The 21,950-nt window shown below is 36.8% G+C and overlaps 1 protein-coding gene across 4 annotated transcripts in view; it reads right to left on the reverse strand.

Moving 5' to 3' along the window:
- The window catches only part of ADGRB3 (adhesion G protein-coupled receptor B3), a 708,089-nt gene that overhangs the window by 361,772 nt on the left and 324,367 nt on the right, over window positions 1-21,950 (reverse strand). For all 4 annotated transcript variants that reach the window (XM_041773111.1, XM_041773116.1, XM_041773103.1 and 1 more), the window contains one exon: window positions 9,662-9,856. In XM_041773111.1, the coding sequence (XP_041629045.1) occupies window positions 9,662-9,856 (195 nt within the window). The remainder of the gene's footprint in view (window positions 1-9,661; window positions 9,857-21,950) is intronic.

Raw genomic sequence — 21,950 nt, forward strand, 5'->3', positions numbered from 1 at the left:
GTGGATGTGGGAGGCTAAGGGAAAAAATAAAGCCATCCAACCTTCAGTGCTTTCAGGCATGAGATAGGCACTATTCGAGGGCCCTTGTTTTAAAAGGAAAGGTGAAAAAGTTAGTGATACTTAAATGATTAAATATACTAAGGATTATTAACCAGAGGTAGCCTGGCAGAGCAGCCAAAATTATACACAAACATAACTCAGTGTGGCAAAATCAGCCTCAAATCCAGACAGAGAAAAAAAAATCCAGATGGAGGCGGCTTCTTCTTCTTCTTCTTCTTCTTCTTCTTCTTCTTCTTCTTCTTCTTTCTTCTTCTCTCTCTCTTTTTACATTTTATTTCTTTATTTGAGTGAAAGAGAGAGAGAGAGAGCTAGCTCATCTGCACAAGCAAAGCAGGGAGGAGCAGAGGGAGAGGGAAAAGCAGACATCCCAGAATCCTGGGATCATGACCTGCACTGAAGGCAGATGCTTAAACCGACTGAGCCACCCAGGTGCTCCACAGAGGCTGCTTCTTAAGCAAGGAATGATATAACGATCTATTACCAAAGTTTGGGCAGTCCTGGCTGATACATCGAAGAGCCAGCATCTGCAAGAAGCATGCACACATCACAAGTTTACCTGGCAACACTAAAGGCAGTGGCCATAGTAGGTCCTGTCCTGGTGTAAGACGCCTTGCACATGCCTCTTTGCTAACAGGAAATTCTCATAGTCCTTCAAGGTTTGCCATCATGGGATGATTGTGTCCACTCCAGATATGAATGCTGAAGCCCTAACCCCCAGCCCCCCAGTGCCTCAGAATGTGGCTATATTTAGAGACAGAACATTTCAAGAGGTAATTAAGTTATAATGAGGCTGTTAGGGTGGAGCCTAATTCAATCTGATAAGAGTCCTTATAAGAAGAGGAAATCAGGACACAGAGATACCAGGATCATGCACACATGGATAAAAAGGCTTTGTGAGGACACAGTGAGAAGGCAGCCAGATGCAAGCTAAGGAGATAGTTCTGGAGAATCCAAACCTGCTGACCTCTTAATCTTAGACTGCTACCTTCAGAATTGTGAGAAAATAAAGTTCCACTGGTTAAGCCACCCACTCTGGGGTATTTGTTATGGAAGCTCTAGCAAAATACTGCATTCCCTAATAATTTTTTAAAAGAAGAATCTTTGAGGGGAGCCTGGGTGGCTCAGTTGGTTAAGCATCCCACTCTTGATTTTGGCTAAGGTCATGATCTCAGGGCCGTGGTATTGAGCCCCATGTTAGACTCTATGCTCAGTAAGGAATCTGCTTAAGATTCTCTCTCTCCCTCTCCTTCTGCCTCTCTGCTGCTCATACATTCTCTTTCTCTAAAATAAATAAATCTTTAAAAAGAAAGAAGAAAAGAAAGAAAGAAAGAAAGAAGAAAGAAAGAAAGAAAGAAAGAAAGAAAGAAAGAAAGAAAGAAGAAAGAAAGAAAGAAAAATCTTAGATGATAAGTGGGATCACAACAGAAAACTACCGGTATATTTTGCTAATGCAAATCCCAGTATTTCCTTGACTCCACAGGAAATAACGAGTAATTCTGAAAGGACAAAACGGTCAGATGTTTTATTGTATTCTTTTAAACTCATCCTAAATAAGTTATTTACATTATATGGCATTTACCAGTTGATAAGTGGTACTACACATATTCTAAAAACTTTTTTTGCCTCCCTTCCACTTCCCACCTGATTGTTGCACATACTTTGCAATGTCCTCTGGAGACTGTGAGTTTCCCTCGGCTAGAAGTCATCTTCTAAAGTTTGTTCTTGGTAGGACTTAATCATATTGATTTGTGAAGCAAAATTCATTGCTTAATATCTCATCCATTTAAGGACATTATTTGGTGCCTAATTTCTTATTTTCACCTTTATAATAAGGGTGAGGTTTAAATACTACCTAGAAAGAGCTGTTAGTTGTACAGGGCTCAATGCCACAGAGAAACCGTGGGAGGGAAATACTCTCAGCCTGGTAAGCATTGAAAATAGTAGCCGTTTATGACTGGGAGTGATTGCCAGCTGGGAGTTGTGGTCCTGTTCACAACTCGGTTCTCACTGAGCTAGAAATACTGGTTATTGGTGTCAGCTATTCTCTACATTCACTTCCTTTCTATCTTTAAAATGGCCTTGCAGTGAACCTTAAAGACTAATGCTTCTTTTCTGACTCCTATTTTCCTTGACACATTCTTTGTCCTTCTCCTCTGTCATAAGTGATTAATAAAAAAAAAAGTGCCCATACCACCTTAGGCAGTGCCATGAGGAACATCTGACCTTCCTTTCTTGAAGGAGAGATACCAAAGTACATATGTGCATTGGCAGCAGGTGACTGATCCAGATGCTTCAGGTTTTTGATCCATCAGAATTTCAGCTTCTCAGATAATCAGAACAGCTACATTTCTTGAGCTTTTACTATGCTCCGTGTATTGTGTAAATTTTACATAGATAATTTAATTATGAGGTAGGTGCTATTACCCCATATAATGGAAGAGAAAATTGAGTCATAGAGAGGTCAAGTAACTTGTCTAGCATTCCATAGCTGGTAAGTGTCAGAGATGTGACCTGAGGCTCAGAGCAGTCACTCTTAATCATCACACTCTACTGCCTTCCCTAACTCTTCTACTTATGTTCAAGGAAATTATTAATCTTCCTGGTTGCACAGTGTTCTTTAAGCAAAGGATTTCAAGGTATCAGGTTGTGTCTTAAATGCTAACACTGTGTCATAATTCCAACCCCAAGAGTCCTTACTGGATCTTATTTAGTCTAAAGAATTAGATTATTTGAACAGATGAGGCTTATCAGTACATGATAGCATTATATTATCATAGTAATAATTGCTTCCACATTTATCAATCTGGTATTTTGTATGCAAAAAGTAAAAGTGTCTTATACTAAAACCACAGGAAAAATAATGCCCAATATTCTCCCTGGGTGACCTGCCACAATCGATGTGCAGCAGCATGAAGGAGGTCCACAGTGTAGCATGTATGTTTGTTCATCAAGAGTTTTAGGGGAAAAGATACTTGACGTATCTGAAATCACTAACTCTACTTTAGATTTAATTCCTTGGTCAGTTAACTTTGAAAATTTTATTTAGAATATGGTTTGCATTTTAAAAAGAGACTGGAAGCTGAGGTTTGAGCTTTCTGTTAACCTCCATGGTTGAGAAATAAATTACTCAAGCTTAGGGAATGTTTATTTATTTTTTTATTTATGATAGGCACACAGTGAGAGAGAGAGAGGCAGAGACATAGGCAGAGGGAGAAGCAGGCTCCATGCACCAGGAGCCCGACATGGGATTCGATCCCGGGTCTCCAGGATCACGCCCTGGGCCAAAGGCAGGAGCTAAACCGCTGCACCACCCAGGGATCCCGCTTAGGGAATGTTTAGATGAACAAATGACTTTCAAGTGTTAGGTGGTCACCTGATAGAGGGTCATGATCAACTTTTCATAACAAAATAGAAAGGAATAGAAAATATCTGAGTGTATCAAACACACTGAAGTTTTCAACTATAGTTTTTAAGATTTTATTTATGTTTATGAAAGACACACAGAGAGAGGCAGAGACATAAGCAGAGGTAGGCTTTCTGCGAGACGCCTGATGTGAAACTTGATTCTGAGACCTCGGGATCACAACCTGAGCCAAAGGCAGAACACTCAACCACTGAGCCAAGCAGGTGCCCCCAGTTTTCAATTATATACAGATGTAAATTTTGTCTCCTACAGTGGATCACATCCAAAGCATTTGCAAAATATTGAGTTAGATCAACAGAAGTTTTATCAGGAAACAGAGAAATGCCTGAACAGAGATCAGTCTCTGCTTTCAGAGAGTTTGAGGGGCACAACACATGATGAGTCTTTGTGTATACTCCATGTATGTATGCTTTCCAATGTCTTCTTTCTTTATTCCTCAAATATAAACTATCTCAAGGGTCTCTCTTTCATTTCATTAAGAGATTATTCCTCCTTTGCTGATCCACTATCATGAAAGCATGCTTTCTTCTCTCTTCACCTCTAGACCACTGCTGTAGCCTCTCCCTGGGGTTCTTTCCCCCAATCTTCCTTTACTCACTAATCCTCATTATCTTCCTCTGCCAGACCATCTTTCTAAAAATACCATTTACATTTCAGTAACTCCATTGATAGAGAATCAAGTCCAAACTCTTCTCTGGCCTTGACTCTCCTGTCTTTATGATCTATCTACATCTTCCAACATATATCCCATTTTCTACGAGCCTTAGTCTCTTGAATGTACCATGCTCATATCACTTCTATGCCTTTGGTTGCACAGTTTGACTACTGTATCTGTGCCCAGCTTATTTCTCCAGATTGTGTCTCAAGTCCTAACTCTCCCATGAATTCTTTTCTTACTGGTGCCCTTCAGCTTTCTCTGTTTCTAGAATTCCTAGAAGTGAGGCATACTATACTTTATCTCTCTTCCTCATTACCACAGTTTACCCTCATCCATAAGTTGGATTTTTCCTCTTTCATTATATTGCAAGTGGCTTGAGAACAAGCCCATCTTTTACTGTTATGTTAAGAACTACAATACTAGCAATAATGGAATTATGGAGTACCCACTAGGTGCCAGAAACTTCACAAATATTATTATGCATAGATTATGTATTTAACTTATATTATTGCTAAGCTTCACAACAGCCCTGAAAAACAGTTACTGTTAATCTTTGTTTTTTGTGATTCCATATTTGCAAACTGACTACTTGCAAAAATCTATTTGTAACCCCCAAATCAAAACTCAGTGCTTTTACAATCATTCATGGACACGTGCAGAGTGGAAAAAATTTGAGTCACACAATGCACATACATATACCCAGCTGAGGCCAAACATAGCAATGTTCTGACATTTTGTTTCAGCTTACATAGTGTAAAGAAGTTCCTTTCCATGGCTAATTAATTTTTTTAAATTTTTTTCCATGGCTAATTTAATGCCCAGGTTGTTTTTTGTTTGTTTGTTTCTTTTTGTGTGTGTGCTTTTTATTGGTGATTTCACGGTTTAAAATGTCCCATATTTCAGCACAGTGCTGAAAGACTACCTAGTTTTCTTAAACTCAAAAGACTGTCATGTGCATTACAGAGAAAACATATGTATCAGGAAAACCTTTTCTGGCATGAGTTATAATGTCTTGGCTGTAAATTCAATGTTAATGATTAACAATATACCTTAAAAACGATGTCTTTTAACAGTTACACACATAAAACAAGGTCATGTATTAATTGGTTGATGAACATGGTATGAAGAGATTCTCAAAGGAAACTCATCCTGTATTTTCCCTAGGAGTAAATGGTCAGTATTCATTAATTTAGTGTTTGCTGCAAATTTATATAACTACCATGTATAACGAGAATGGACCATACTACTATATCTCCTCTATTACTTATTTAGATATGAAGAAATAAGGTAGAGAAATATTAAGGAATGTGTTTGAAGATACCAAGATAATTATTAGACAAGTTAGAATTTCAACTTCCATACATCTGATTTAAAGTTCCAGTGTGTGTATTGCAAACTCAATCCTCTACTGATAGAATGAGTTTTACTACAAATTTTCCCAGGGGCTAAAAAATAAGTAAATGAACATGTTTTTCTCTCTTTCTCTTTTTCTCTCTAAATTGGATATTCAGAGTTTTATTTGTGTGTGTGTATGAACAATGTAAATTTCCCCCAAATTACCATGTTATTCATATTCATTTATTAATTATTTCAACAAATAATTGGAGTATCTACTATGCTTCAAGACAATCATTTCTCAACAGGCTTAAAATCTACTGCTGAAAACAGACCTAGAAACAAATAATTTGACTATTATCAGAGATGTTACAATGTTATGTAAGAAAAATGCTAGAAGTAGAGATATTTACAAGATTCCAAAAGGCCAGACAATTAAGAAAAATTTGAATTCTGCTTGGGATTTGATGAAGAGACTTTTGAGTAGGAGGGATTTTTGTGCTGGATCTGGAAGGAACTTGTATCAGATTGGAAACAGGAAGGATAAACTACAGAGAGAACTAAAATAGACTTAGAAATATGACAAAGCCCCAGGGTTTGGAAAAGACTATCAGAAGGGAAAAGACTTTTAGAATATCTTTTCTACCAGTTTCTAAAAACGAAACTATTACTATGCTTTATCATTCTAAGACATACAACCACACTTTATTTTTTTCTCCAACTTTAGTAGGTTGTAGCCATCCTAGCTCAATTTTATTGATGCATCAAATCAATCTTTTAGTAAATCCAGCATTACTAGGCATTTTAACTAAATGCATTACACATAACTACATTGAAAAGAATGCATTCTCTTTAAATAATTTTGCTTAATCTTTTTTTGTTCACAGTTTAAAAAAATGAAAAAACTCAGTGATACTTATGTAAGTACTAATTTTATTGTTAAGATTCTATGCTATATCTTGTTTGAGGAGAGAGGAATCCTGGAGCTTATCTGGGATACAAAGATGGATCAGAAAAATGTCTTTTTCAAGATTTGCTAATAATGTGAGATATAAAGAGATACAGGAGAGAAAGTGCTATTGGAATTCAGAGGCTCAGAATACCAAAAATTTGCTTTAAAAGACTAAGACAGGGATCCCTGGGTGGCTCAGCAGTTTAGTGCCTGCCTTTGGCCCAGGGCGCGATCCTGGAGTCCTGGGATCGAGTCCCACGTTGGGACTGTGTATCTGCCTCTCTCTTTCTCTCAATCATGAATAAATAAATAAAATCTTTAAAAAAAATAAAAATAAAAGACTAAGACAGACCAAGTCAGCCTGAGGGCACAGAGGAGGCAAAGACCAAGAGTTAAGAACATATAGTACAATCAAGAAGCAGGAAGTGGTGGAGCACCTGGGTATCTCAGTCAGTTAAGCGTCCAACTCTTAGCTTCAGCTCAGGCCATGATCTCAGGGTCATAGGCTTGAGCTCTATATTGGGCTCTATGCTCAGCAGAGAATCTGCTTGGAAGATTCTTTCCCTCTGCCCCTTCTCACCCTCTAAAATAAATAAATTAATTAAAAAAAAGGAAGAAGAAGCACAAAGAAGAAGAAGCACAAGTCTGTGAAGAGGAAAAGTACCTCATGCATTTGGCTATAAAGATAGGTAACCTACATCCTGTGGAGTGTACTAGAAGATGACATAAAGGATTTGAGTTGTCATTCAGGGGGCCTTGGAGCTCCAGTGAAGGTTTCTGATCTAAGAAGTGACATAATCAGAGCTGTCCTAGGAGAACTAATAGGACTATGATGTACACGATGAATAGAGATGTAGGTAAAGATCTGAGGGAAGATTAAAGGAAAGAGACCATGGAAATAATGTAGGCTGAGGCAATTAAAGGCTAAATTAGGATAGCAGCAGTGGGAAAAGAGAGGAAAGAATGGATAGAAAAGATACTGTGTAGGCATATCCTATAAAAAAGGAAAAGAAGGAAAAGTCAACATAAAATTATAATTCCAGCCTAAAGACCAATAATTCTACAAAGAGAAGTAGAATATGCAAGAAAACTTGCAATTCAAGATAAGCTTACTTTATACCGTATTAATCCTGATGTGCTAGCCAATCAGAAATGTCCAGAGCCCTTGGAAACAGAGGACTGAAGTTTAAGTAAGGTACAAGCGATGTTGAGTAAGGCTATAAATGAGAGTTTATAATCAAGCAAATATGATAAATATATATAATATTTCTATAAAATGGTGGAAAGTAGAACAAAAGAGGTCCAAAGTTGTCTGGGACTTCAGAAAATTGAAAGATCATTTTCAGATGGAGTTTGGGGCTTGCTGGTCCGGCATTCAGAAAGACTTGCTAGATCTAGGCTAAGATTCTGACAGACAGGGATGGAAGAAGGAATTCTAGAACAGGAGGGCATTCCAGAAGCCTGAAAAGACACCAGCAAAGACAATGAAATAGAAAAATTCAGCTCCTGTTTGTGAAGAAATGGTTAGGACACCAACATGCTGAGAATTTTGGATAATGTGGAGGATTAATAAGAGAGGGGGATGGAAATTTCTGACTCTTCATTTTGGATGCCAAAATGAAAACAAAATAAAAAGCAGAATTGCTCTAAGTCAAACCAGCTAATGTCCCCATGACTGGTTAAACTAATTGTTCATTCAGCCAATGCACTCTAATGAGTAACTCAATCAAAATATGTTCCCAGTATAACCCGGTAATCTTGATTTCTTCAGTTTCAGCATCTAAAAATCTTAAAGCCTTACACTAATGAAGGTTAAAGGTGGTCCTACAGATTATTTAGTTTACCATTCTACCTGATGTTTCAACTGTATCTACTGTTTTTTGAAATTACATCTTTATTTTGCATCAGGGACTTCAGATATTAGTTTTTAATGTAAATTGTAATGGATAGAAGTATTTCAGAACTACAGGGAAAATACTGACTTGGCTTACTTTATCGTGTTTTTCAAGTTTGAAAACTTTCATTCTTTGTAAAAAAAAAAAGTGCTGGAAATGCTTAAATGACAATAACCTTCCATCCCCCACATTTTTACAATTAAAATTGTATTCTTGGACACTGATGATAAAATATAAAACTCAGCACCAATAATTCTCATTTCAGTTACTTTCAGCAGCATATGAATATAATTTAAGTATCATATGTACCTCTATATAAATCAGGGGATCAATATTACTTATGAATGATTCCATGATTTCAAAAAGTCTTCTTTTCCTCTTTTCCTCAATAGCTGATTAAACCAAACCAAACAAGAAAAAACCCTCTGCATTCTCCAAGTGAAATGCAAATAAAACTCCCAAATGAAGAGTCTGCTGAAAGAAAACTACCTGACCTGGGAGTTTTGCCAAACCCTTATTTTCATGAACTTTACGGGGAGATACAGGAAGAACATTATGCTGGAAATGCAGAAATCAACTCAGCATTCTTGGCAGCAGTACATGTTAGCCTACAGCACAAAAGGAGTTAATTTTGAAATGCAAACAGGAGTTGCATTAAATGTGCTTTGCTTGCCATTCAACAAGCTTTGTTTTAATGGCAAAGGCAATACTGAAATTGGGTGAGTACTTAAACTTTATTATGCAAATAAAGGATGTTGCTCTAGAAGTCTTCCATGACAAGAAAAACATACTGTGAAGAGTTATTGAATTTCTTATTTTCCTATCCAGAACAATTCTCTATTTGCCCAATATTTTCAGGCAATGATTCCACAAAATTAAATATGGCTTTCCTGCTTCTGATAGCAAAACCCCAAACAAAACTTAAACAATGTCTCCTTTGCATGTTATAGTTAATGTGCTTTCATTATGCTTAATGTGCTTTTAATAGTCTCTTATGGCAAGATGGTGATATTAAATGTGGAAATAAAATATCCATGATACAACCTTGAATTTGCTATAGTGCCTTTTATCTGAGGGCTCAAAACACTTTACACACATTCTCATTCAGCATCTCCTTGAGGTGTATTATGTGCATTTTATAGTTGAGGACACTGAGGTGTACAATGACTAAGGGAATTGAGGTCATTTCCAGAGCTCACACTAAGCACAACCTGAATATGTCCTCTGCAGGAGTGAGCACTCTCTCCCTCCAGGTCTGAAGACCTCAAAAGTGGCTGCAGTACAGGATTCTCAGGGCCAAACCTGAGTCTTTTCCTTCAGGGGACTGTCTCTCTTACCTGGACACCATCAGACGCAGGGGTGTAATTTGCCCTTTTAAATGTGTCTGTTACATTTCTGAGAATTTCCACAGACATCAGAAGATCACCTGCATAGAAATTTTTCCTCTGAGTTAAATCCAACAGTGTCTTGGTCACCTGGGACATTCCATCACCTGCCAATACTCGTTGTCCCTTAGCAAGGTGTTCTTTGATCTGTGATGGTCAAAAGAACAAAACAAACATCAGAATCTTCATTGCTATTAATCTACATATTTCCATCAAACAAATTTATTTAAAATTGCAGAATTAACTTTAAAATAGCATTGCAAAGCTGTAAATTTTGTGTATCCCACACTCAGATGGATAAGCAACCAGCATGCAAAAACTAACGAGCGTATACACTTTGGCAGGCATGACAGACTTGCCTTTTCTAGTACTCAGAATACACAATTGAACACATTGGGAAACGTTTGTACTAATTTGGATTTTTAATTGTGGTAAACATTTAAAAACATACATTTGTATATTATAAACAAGTGAGATAATTCAGCAAGGTGTGATCAGAGACAGGAGATTATAAGCATTTCAAAGTATCCATTTTTCTAACTTCCAGGAAAGATGGTGGAGTAGGAGGACCCTAAGCTCACCCTGTCACTCAAAAACAGCCAGCTAACACCCACATCAGTGTAAATAGCTGAGAAAATGACCCAAAGACTGGCAGAACAAACTCCACAGCTAACTGTAGAGAAGAGGTGACATCAAAGAGGATAGAAAGGATAGAGAAATGGGACTATTGGTAGCGGGGAGGGAGCTGGTGTTGAAGGGAGAAACAGACTGTCACACCAGGGAGCACACATAATGGAAGACGAATCCCCATAATATTTGGCTTTGAAAGCCAGAGGGGCCAAATTTCCTGAGTTTTTTACATGGGCAGGAGAGCCAGGGGGGTGAGAGGAAACTGAGTTCCTGTCCTTAAGGAGATAACTCGACAAACAGCCCCATGGAGATACAGCACAGAAGCAGCAGTTTGAAAAATGCCTGGGATATATGGGAGGGAAAAGCATTTGTATACTAATCTTGAGCTTGAGGGGTAGGTATAACTGGAAGTCTTCTCCAGGAACAAAGGAACTGGCAGGCTCCATTTCCCTCCCCTGCCCAACCTAAACATACACTCACCTTCAGAAAACAGCTCCAGGCCAACGCTCATTACCCAACTTGCTAAAGGTACACCACAGCCATCAATTCTCCTGCAGACACACCCCCTCCAGCCAGGCCCCCACTGCAGGTTCCCTCCCATAGCAGAACCCCACAAACCTTGCAGATTTGCCACTAGGCATTTGGTCAGCACACTTCTGTAGACATACCACCTCCAACCCAGCCTGCCTTGGTCCTCAACAGGTTTAAGTTATCTCCCACTAGCACAAAACCAGCTGGCACCACATGCCCTGCCCCCACATTCTCCTGCAGTTCAGTGCTACTACATCTCTGGTAAGTGCTTGATCTGAACCAACTTAAGTCCAAGGCAGCCCCAGACTGGCCCACTAACAACACAGGGATCAAACTTGCCCACAACAGGCAAGAGAGCTATTGCTGATGACAGGACTGAGGCAAAAGTGGCTCAGCCACAACAGTAGGGCACATGCAATACATAGGAGATACCTCTGAAGTTCCAGGTTCTGGTGAACAGGGGACATTGCACTCCAGGGCACTATAAGCCCTCTTCAACATAATGCCACTACTTTCAAGAGTAGAAGTAGTTAACTTTCCCAACACATAGAAACAGACACAAAGCATTAGACAAAATGACAAGACAGAGGAATATATCCCCCCTAAAAAGCAACAGGACAAAGTCAAAGCAAGAAACCCAAATGAAATAGAGATAAGTAATATGCTTATAGAGAATTTAAAGTAATGCCATAAAGATACTCATGAGACTTGAGAAAAGAGTGGAAAACCTCAGTGAGACATCTATCAAAGAAATAGAAAACAATAAAGAACCAATCAGAGATGAAGAATTCAGTAAATGAAATAAAAAATGCACAAGATATGTCAACAAGATACTTAGAAGCAGAATAAACAATTAGGATGCAAGACTTAAATTAGTTTGATGGACAGAGAAATCTGCCACCAATTTTTATATTTGCTTATCTCACACAGGTCAAGGGAAGAGCATCTTATAATGTGGTATACAAGCAAATTAAGAAAAGGTAAAGGGATAGCAATTGTCCATTATACTTTTACTTGTTTACTAAAAGGTAAATCTTGATCATCCTATGGCTAAATTTGTGATAAAATTAAATTTTCAAAAGGGTATGTAACAATAAAGAATTAACACACCGGAAATTATCGAAATAGTAAGGTTAATGTATAATAACTGTAATTATCAATTTCCCATTAAGAAATGTGCCAACAAATCCTTTAAAGTATGCAATCAATCTGAACTAATCCAAAAGTTATGATTTTCTGAAAAAAAACATATGTTACAAATTATCTTGACACTTCAGATGATACTTTTTTCAAACTCTAAAACTCTGTCTAAAAATATTTTGATTGGGCAGCCCCGGTGGCTCAGTGGTTTAGCGCCACCTTCGGCCCTGGGCATGATCCTAGAGACCCAGGATAGAGTCCCACATCAGGCTCCCTGCGCGGAGCCTGCTTCTCCCTCTGCCTGTGTCTCTGCCTCCCTCTCTTTCTCTCTCTCTCTGTGTTTCTCATGAGTAAATAAATAAAATCTTAAAAAAAATAAAAATATTTTGATAAAATAAACATCTTCGGAGACATACTCTATTTCCATTGTGTTATGCTAAAAAACGTAACACATTTAGATGTTTTATTTCTTCCTATTTTTTTCTTTCATTACTCTTCCCATCTCTCCTCAGTGGTAGCCATTGGCTACTGACTAAAGCCCAAAGGATTGGATGTCATAATGATCTAGCCCTTACATCTTTATAAAATCTTAATGGGCCTTGCTCTGGAGTGAATTAACATATTAAACCATGATAGAGACATAGCATTGGCCAATCAGAAAGGAAACTGATCCTCAGAGTAAAAGGCAGCTGGTTTGCCAAAAAGATATGTACTACCAAGTTGAACTTCAGTTCTGCTATTGATAACTATTTGCAGTTTTCTGTTCAGGTCTTGTATGCCATAACTTCATGTTTTTACACTGAATATTTCACCCTCATACCTTACCGTAGCCTGTGTTGATGCACTTTTCCCCTCATTCATTATACAACATTAAGTACATGCCCACCTTAGGGCCCTTGAACTTGCTTTTCCTTTGGCTTGGAGTAGTCTTCCCACAGATTCACATGTGTTTTGTTTGTTCATTTGCTTTTTGTCAATTCCTCAGGTCTTAACCTGACTCCCAGTATAAAATGGAATCCTTCTCATTCTCAATCAACTACCCTTCACTGTGCTCAAACTTACCAACCATTGTGTGTCTGTCTCTTGGATTATTTGTTTTTCTGCGTCTCCCATGGGAAATGTAAGCCTAATGAAGAAAGAAGTCTTGTCTATTTTTTTACTGTTATATTCCCTGCACCTAGAGGACTTTCTCAGTATATTGAACAAATGAATTAAATGAACAAATGAATATGTCGGTTTCCTTCTATGTTTATGTTAGGTATTAAGATTAAGTTAGGCACACCTGAAAGCTGTCCTAGCTTATTTATCAACATAGAAAACACTGAAAACATAGGAAACGGTGACATCAAACAGCATGGAATAAATAAACTTCCTGACTTAAAGAGACAATGCAGCTTCTGCCTGAAGAGTGTCCTGTTCAGTAGATACAGTGTGAGAAAAGTTTCAAAGAGACATGAAATCATTAGGGTCTACCTAATAAAACTCAGACTTCAGTTTTGTGCTAGCAGTGCAAATTACAGCTGTGATACTCAAAGCTGCAGAGAACTTGAATGTTCTCCATTAGGAATAAAATGCAGCAACAGTTGCCAAGGTAAACATCATCTAACTACTTCAGATCAGCTCTATTATTTTGGCAGCCCCTATTGCTGCCTGTGAGGGATTTTACTCACACTCATCTATTGCATCCTTTCCTTCAAACAAAAACATCATAACACTGACTTACATCTTCAGGAATAAAACATTTAGACATGTATTCTATTTGCAATAAAAATAGTACAGAAGGCAGTGGATGGCTCAACTAATCAGAGCTAGGAAAGGCAGTCTTTCATGTCTGGGTCAGCATCAAATGCAGCCCAAGTCAGTAGTAAATTAACATCTTTGCCATCTGACAGCTGCTTAGCAGGCTTATGTGAAATGAGTTGTTCTCAGTCCAGCTCTTTGCAGACAGGTGCCCCGATTACAACACCAGCTCTCACAATTGGCACTAATTAGTATCCTTCCTGGCATTGTCTGTGAAAAGCACCCAGAACAAATATCTTGTAATATTTGTCCACATGAGTGTAGACTGTTGGCAGCATTTATAAAGGGTATAAAGAGTGTTCAGATAAGGCAGATTTCCATCCAGAACATACTTAGTTGAAAAATAATTCCAAGTTCTCAATCTTCCTTCCACAACACAAGTATACTGTGGAAGTTTCTCTCCTTACTTTAAGCCTACTCTTTTGCTACCCACTTCCAGAATGACCAATCCATGTTTATCTGCTGGACAGTTTTTCTCTTTTCTGGATCATGAAGAAGTAGAGTTCAGATTGAGCTTGCTCACCTTCCGTGTTCAAATTGTCCCTCACTTGCACTCCACCTCTCTTCTTTTGTTTTTATCTCTATGATTTTATGAATGAACACTATGGTTATCTCTGATTTTGAATCCCATCCAGTCCTCCTCAATCTTTCCCTCTCACAAAAATATAGCCTGCATAGTATATCTTATTTTAAATACTGCAACTTCCCTTTCAACTACTGTCTTCTTTCTGTTTCTCTTCAAAATCAAAATCAGAAGTATGGAATCTGATTTGAAACCTAGAATTCTTTAAGTTGCAAATTAAACTCAACAATTACCTACTAATTAAGCATTGTCTCTGGACATCTTACTAGTATATTACATTTCAAGAATAGCTGGAATCACAAAACCTGGATTTAAATTGTGGTTGTACTGTTTACTACATGGGAAACTGGACAAATTGTCGTTTCCCTAGTATTATTTGATTTTTCTGTGAAAAGAAACAAATGTCATTATATGGTTGTTATGACAGATTAATACAAAGAGGATAAAAGTAGATACTCAGTGACTGTTACCCTTTCTTATCTTCCCATCTTCAATTTCTAAGTCCTCTGAATATTAGCTATGTACAGTTTCTTACATCCAGCCTTTTTACGTATAGGCAAGAGATGCATGCCAGTCCAGGTCTCCAGTACCACATCACGCTCATTACAATAGTCTCCTAATGGTATCACTGAGTCTCCCATGCTGAGCTATCCTACTTTCGCATCTCTGAACATGTCACTTCTCTGCTCAAAAAACACAAAAATAATTGCCCCCTCAAAATCCATCCATTTTCATATTAAATAAAATATACTCTCAATTGTTTGATTTACAAGGCCATCCAAATATAACCTTAACCTAAAATTCTAATATTTTATCTATCTCACTGTATCCACCCAACCCTATTCACCCATTATTTATAGTAAGTCAGTGATTATTTCAGTCTTACTCTTTCATTTTTATTGTTACTTAGTAACTTAATCCACTCTGCTTTGAATTCTTCAAATTAATGTTTACTATTATTATTATTGTTTTTTATTGATTTTTAAAAACTAGCAATACTTTTTAACCAGTCTATTTATTCACAGTTGCTTCTTAACAATTGCCTCTTGGGTTTTCTTCTTTTAGAGTGTATTTTCCTTTTTTTTTTTTTTTCTCATCTTTAAGTGATTATTTTGATAGGGTTCTGTAAATGGTAACTCTTTCAATCTTAGTCTTACCTTTTTTAAAAGTTATACTCACTTTCAATTGATCTTTTAGATAACGATGCTTTTATTTTCTCCATAGCATTTTCATAATATGATTTTAGTGTCCTATTTGTTGCAAGTGCAAAGTCTCTTATATAGATAGCTGATCTTTTGTAAATTACCAACCCCCTTCCTTTTTTGTGGTAGCTTTAATTTTTTTCTTTTTGTCTTTAATATAATGCATATTACATATATTTGAATTTGCTTTTATTAATTTAGGACTTTTTCAATCTGAGTATCTTATCAGTCTTCAATTAAAAATCAAATTGTTATATACTCATTCATAGAATGCTGCCTCTCCCACAATTCTTTGTGGTCTCTTTTTGGAATACGTTTCTATTAAATGCATACTAAACTTTCTTGTTCTTGTCTTGATTTTATAAGTTATCTTTCATATTTTTCTTTTATAAATCTGTTCTGGCTTCTGAGTGATCTTTTTTCTGGGCTTAAATTCCAGATTATTAGTTCTTTCTTCAATTGTGTCTAATTGGCTATTTATTCTCTTCATTAACTGTAATGACAATGTTTTCCATTTATAGAAGTTCTATTTAATCTTTTTAGTTTAATCTTATATTAGTTTAAACAAATGTTATCATTCCTTTCATATTTTCTATGATTTTTACTTCTTACATTGCTAATGATCTTGATTTGCTGATTCTCCCTAATGATATTTGTCATTATTGTCAACTCATATTTATTGAGATGCATTTATCGTTTGGGAGGCCAAGCTGCTGGTTTGTGAAAGAGTTGTTACAAACTAGTTTTGAGTGTGTTCCTCTTAGTGTGGGGCCCTGAGTCAAGTCAATGATGATGAATCATCTTATGCTAATTTTCATATTAATTCCTTCTGTTTATAGGTCAGACTAGGAGTTTCGGGTTTTTTTTTTAAGATTTTATCTATTTATTTATTTATTTATTTATTTATTTATTTATTTATTTAAGACACACACAGAGAGAGAGAGAGGGGCAGAGACATAGGCAGAGGGAGAAGCAGACCTGTTGTGGAGCCTGTTGTGGGACCCGATCCCGGGACCCCAGGATCATGCCCTGGGTTGAAGGCAGGAGCTAAACTGCTGAGCCATCCAGGGATCCCAAGTTTCAGTTTTTGAAAAGTGATCTGATTTGTTTCCTCTTACTTCTAAAAACCTCATATAAACTACATATTTCTTAGACACATCCTAGACCTATAAGTTTTTTAGGCCTCATGGGAGGCCAGAGCAGTGAAAATAGTGCCAGCTCACTGCAGGGACAAGGTATAGTATCACTGTTTGTGTGGGAGGGGGTCTTGTCAGTTATCTCCAAAGGGCTTTAGAATCTTAGCCTCCAGCACCTAGGACTCATACATAATCTGAAATTCTCATAGGTTGCTGAATCATCAATTTTTCCCTAAAAGCTCTAGTTAGACTTTTTTCCCCTTCTTCTAAGTTTCTGGTATCTAAATATCTCCCTATCTTTCTTTTGAGCCCAGCTACAATGCAATATTTGCAAATATATTCTTGCTAAGGTTTATACAAAAGTCAGTATGATATGTAAAGTGTCAACTTGGTCTGTCCCACTGTTCTACCACTGCTACGGGTTCTTAATAACAACCAGACTGAACTAGTCACCATTTCCCAAAGAAAGTCCATGGATCCTGCCTTTGCTACCTGACTTAGGCTCTTCTGTAACTTTAAATGTTCCCTCCAAATCCATTTGTCAAATTGTTATCTCTTTCCTGAATTCTTCTCAGATAACTGCAATCACGATATGATCTCTGCTTTCAAAACTCATAGAAGTACTCTTGCTCTATCTTATATTATTATAGTGTTTGTGTTCTTATCTTATCTATTGTACTAGACCATAAATTCCTAAAGGGCTTACAGTTTCTTATTCATGTATGTGTCCCCTGTAATTTCTAGCTTACTGTCTGCACACAAAGGTATCTGCTCAAAGGGCTTGCTAAATGAAACTGAAACTACAGAAGGATTTTCCTTTCTGTAACCATCAACTTCACTAGTTGACAAGATAAAAACATAGCAGTCCATGATTATTCAAAACAATGAAATATGCAATAATGGGGAACTTTCACATTCCCTGACACAATTACCTTTTAAAAGATATCTAATTAATATAAATAGGCAAATGTTTTCAGAAATTTTAAACATCTACAGATATAGTTACATAACTGCTACCTTTTGAAACAGAATAACAATTACAACAGTGATAAAGCACTTACTGAGAACCTCTAATATGACAAGCATGAGGCAAAATGTTTTACATGAGTTACCTCATTTGACTTTAAAAAAAACTATTGCAGGTTCCATGATTATTCACACATTACAGAAAAGAGTATTGACTTAGTTTGTGAACTGCATTCCTCAGCTTTTGAATTGTGCTAAGATTTAAGCTCAGGCAGTGGATTTCAGAGTTCCTACTCTTAACCACTACATGCTTAACTGTTAGAAACTGTCAAAATGTTTACATATTTAAAAATCATTCTCAGGCAGCCCTGGTGGCTCAGTGGTTTAGCGCCGCCTTCAGCCCAGGGCATGATCCTGGAGACCCGGGATCGAGTCCCACCTCAGGCTCCCTACATGGAGCCTGCTTCTCCCTCTGCCTGTGTCTCTGCCTTTGTCTCTACCTCTGTCTGTCTGTCTGTCAGTCTCTCTCTCTCTGTGTGTATCTCTCATAAATAAATAAATAAAATCTTTAAAAAATAATCATTCTCAATCATGTTTGTTTCAAGGAGACACTAAATATTTTTTTCATATGAAAAAAAAGAATACAAGAAGGAAGAGACTTGAAGCAACTTGCCAGGCTGTTGAGGTACTGCCAATTATTTGAGTAATGGTCATTATTTTGGGATGTAATGTGTAAATGTTCTAAAGCTATTTGCCAATATCTATAAAAGACTTTGTAAATAGTGTTATTCGAGTGGAGACAAAACTCTCCCATGGATATATCAAGGATTCTTTTTCCCTTAGGTTGTATTTTCTAATTTTCTTTTTAATTTAGTCATTGAAGTAGTTCAAGTTTATAATTTTAACATTTCCTTTAAAAATTGTAATTATCAGTAATTTAGTCTGCTCACACCATAGCACTCTGTGAGCATCTTTGTTCTAAAGGGCAAGTCTTAAAAGTTTCTGTGTCATTCACATTTAATACTGTTGACAAGATCGACAGTGAAAGGAAAGGAAAAAAAAACCTGAAGTCTAAAAATAGTTGCTTTTCATAGTTCTGGATTAAGCCTCCTTGTTCTTTATATAGATAGATACAGTGAGGCTCATGGTTTAAAGAGTAGATGTGTTTCTGAAATAACCTATTCTTTTCACTCTATGCCTCCTACTGCTAGCCACAGCTGTCTCTATTGTGTGAATTCTAAAAAAAGGTTTATCGTAGTCATTTTGTGCAAATGACACACTTTAAACATCATTTATTTATGTATTATTTTCAGCGTCAACTCCTACAATCCATCTGTAAGGTATATTAAAGGTTCTCACAGCTCTAAGTGGCTTCAATTAAAAGATAATTATACATGAAACTTCTTTTCATAAAACAATAATCTAAATATACACCTTTGCTTTGGTTCATAACTATCATTCTTCTAAGATCAAAGTCATTCATTAGATGATGGTATCAAATTATTTACAGATCTATCTGGTGTCTCCAGGAAAGAGAGATCATCTTGCATGGAAAAGAAAGCATACTTTTTGTTCTACTATACTAATGGTTCTTAATTCTGCCTCTGTTTGATACAAAACAGAGTATTCATCTTAGAGTTGTCCTAGGGTTAGGAGTTCAAATTTGAAAAGACAATTCTATCATAAATAAATAAATAAATAAATAAATAAATAAATAAATAAAGACAATTCTTATCTGGAGACAATTTGATGGAGAGATTTAGTCTAGAATCCTTCTGCATAAATTATGTATGTGTTGCACAGAATCCAGGATAAATAAACTTTGGCCAGTGGTATTTGGTATCACAATTTCTTGCCCCAGGAGTTCCTGAAGTGAGAGATAGTATGCCATGATTATGAGGATTCCAATTTATTGTTATAAGAATAAATTGAATCATGAAGAAAACTGATGAAGAAAAGTGTATTAGGGATACACTATGCATAACTCCCTGTAAAACCTGTAAATTTCTAAAGAATAAGAGCATAGTAAATTTACCTAACAGGAAACACACACACACACACACACACACACACACACACACACATTAGCATTAGCCTTAATTTTTGGCTAGAATTAGTCAAAAGTACAATTCCTGAGCAAAGAACATGGGTAGATCAGATTTCTTTTCTCAATACCAAATCAGTCTAGAAGCTCTTCTTTTTTTTAGTCTAGAAGCTCTTATTAATATTCTGACCTGGGAAATAGAATTAGAGCATGCTCTATGAGTTCAAAGCAGTCATACTCTCAGTCATAGACTGAGACCCAAATTTCCAGGAACCACCTCAATGGGAGACAGAGCACTAAGTAACCCAATATTTCTCTATGTTTTTTTCAATTATATTTCCATTACTTAAATTTCCTAGTTCTTATGATATTGTATCAGTCAGAATGAGATAGGTTATGCTGTGATAATAAACAACTTTAAAATATCAATGTCTAAAAAGAAAAATTTATTTCTCACTCATACTACATATGAACTGAGGTCCTCAGTAAGGCTTTGTTCATCATAGTCAATCAGGGGCTTAGGGTGATCGAGTTTGAAAGATTTTGCATTGGCAACAACATTTCCAGGCGCAACATGACAAAGGCCACTTTCATACACAGCCCATTCTAGTCACATGTATATACCTAACTTCAAGGAATGAAGTAACACAATCCTCCCACATGGAGGAAAATTAGATATCCCTTAACACAGTTATGTCTTGTGATGGTATGGAACTGGCCAGGAATCATTTAATTTCTTTGCATTCATCCAGCAAAACTTTACCTTTTTTACATTTTACTTTTCTTTTTACATTGTTTACCATTTTACTTCTTTGCATTCTTCTGACAAAACTTCAACCTTAGATAAAATCTACCACTGTGCTTCTTAAACTTTAATGTACATATGAATCACAGGAGGAGCTTTTCAAAATGCAAATTCTGACTGAGATGGTCTGGGACATGGTTTCAAATTCTACATTTCTAACAAGTTCCCAGGTGCTGCTTGCTGATTCTTCTGGTCTTCGGAAAACATTTTGGCTCCAACAAATGCCTTCTCTGCACCTGCGTCCAAGTAGCTCAACTGTGCTAGAGAAAAATCACAACTAAACTGACTAGCTGCACTCTAAGTTCTATTTCAAACCTCAGTACAATACAACTTTTGGCAAACCCTAAGCACACCTGCCTCAAACTATTCTTTATTGTCCTGCCTTCCTCATTTCCGAAAATGACATTACCATCAGCCAAATGTGCTCACTCAACCTTAATGAAGGATAACTTCATCTCTCATCTGGATTACTGCAGTAGGCTTGACAGGTTCCAGTCCTGCTACCCTGTAGTCTATTCTTAGAGAATATCAGATGACGCTCTTTAATTATAATGAATTACAGCATTCCTTACTATTAAAGGCTTCCCATTGTATTTAGAATAAAATTCAAACTCCTAGCAAAGGTCTTCAAAGCATAGAATTATTTTTACCCTACTTAGTTCTCCAACTTCATCTCATGACATTCTCTTCTTGCTCACTACCTCTGGCCACTAGATCATCTTTCTCTTCCTTAAAGACTTCAAAGTTTTTCCAAGTAGTATTCCCTCAAATAGAATGTATTCTTATTCTTTGATGCATTCTCTTCACTCTTTGCATGTCTAGATCCATCTCATTTTTCAGGGCACAGCTTTAAATGTTATCTCCTCATAGAGACCTCTATCTTTTTTTTTTAATAAAAGATTTATTTATTTTATTCAGAGAGAGAGAGAGAGAGAGAAAGACTGAGAGGCAGAGACACAGGCAGAGGGAGAAGCAGGCTCCCAAGCCTGCAGGGAGCCCAAGATGGGACTCGATCCCAGGTCTCCAGGATCACACCCCAGGCTGTAGGTGGCACCAAACCTCTGCACCACCGGGGATGCCCTGACTTTCTTATCTGAAGCAGTCCCCAAACTTTATCTCCTACCTTGATACTTTGTTAATTTCCTCAACATATCACAATGTGTAGTTATATATCTTTTCCTGTCTACTTTATTTGTATGTGTCACATTCAAGTTTCATCTTCAGGCCCCGGCACTCTGTTGCACATAAAGGTCAGTAGATATTTTTAGAATAAGTTAATTGGTAATTGAACGGATAGATGAATGATTGAATAATAGGGTACATTTTCTTTTATAAAGATTTTTTTCCTTTGACATTAGCCTAATTCTCTATAAAGTATATTCTATTAAATCATCCTATGAATAA

This window comes from Vulpes lagopus, chromosome 1 (genome assembly GCF_018345385.1).
Source record: "Vulpes lagopus strain Blue_001 chromosome 1, ASM1834538v1, whole genome shotgun sequence".
In the NCBI taxonomy this organism is placed as follows: Eukaryota; Metazoa; Chordata; class Mammalia; order Carnivora; family Canidae; genus Vulpes; species Vulpes lagopus.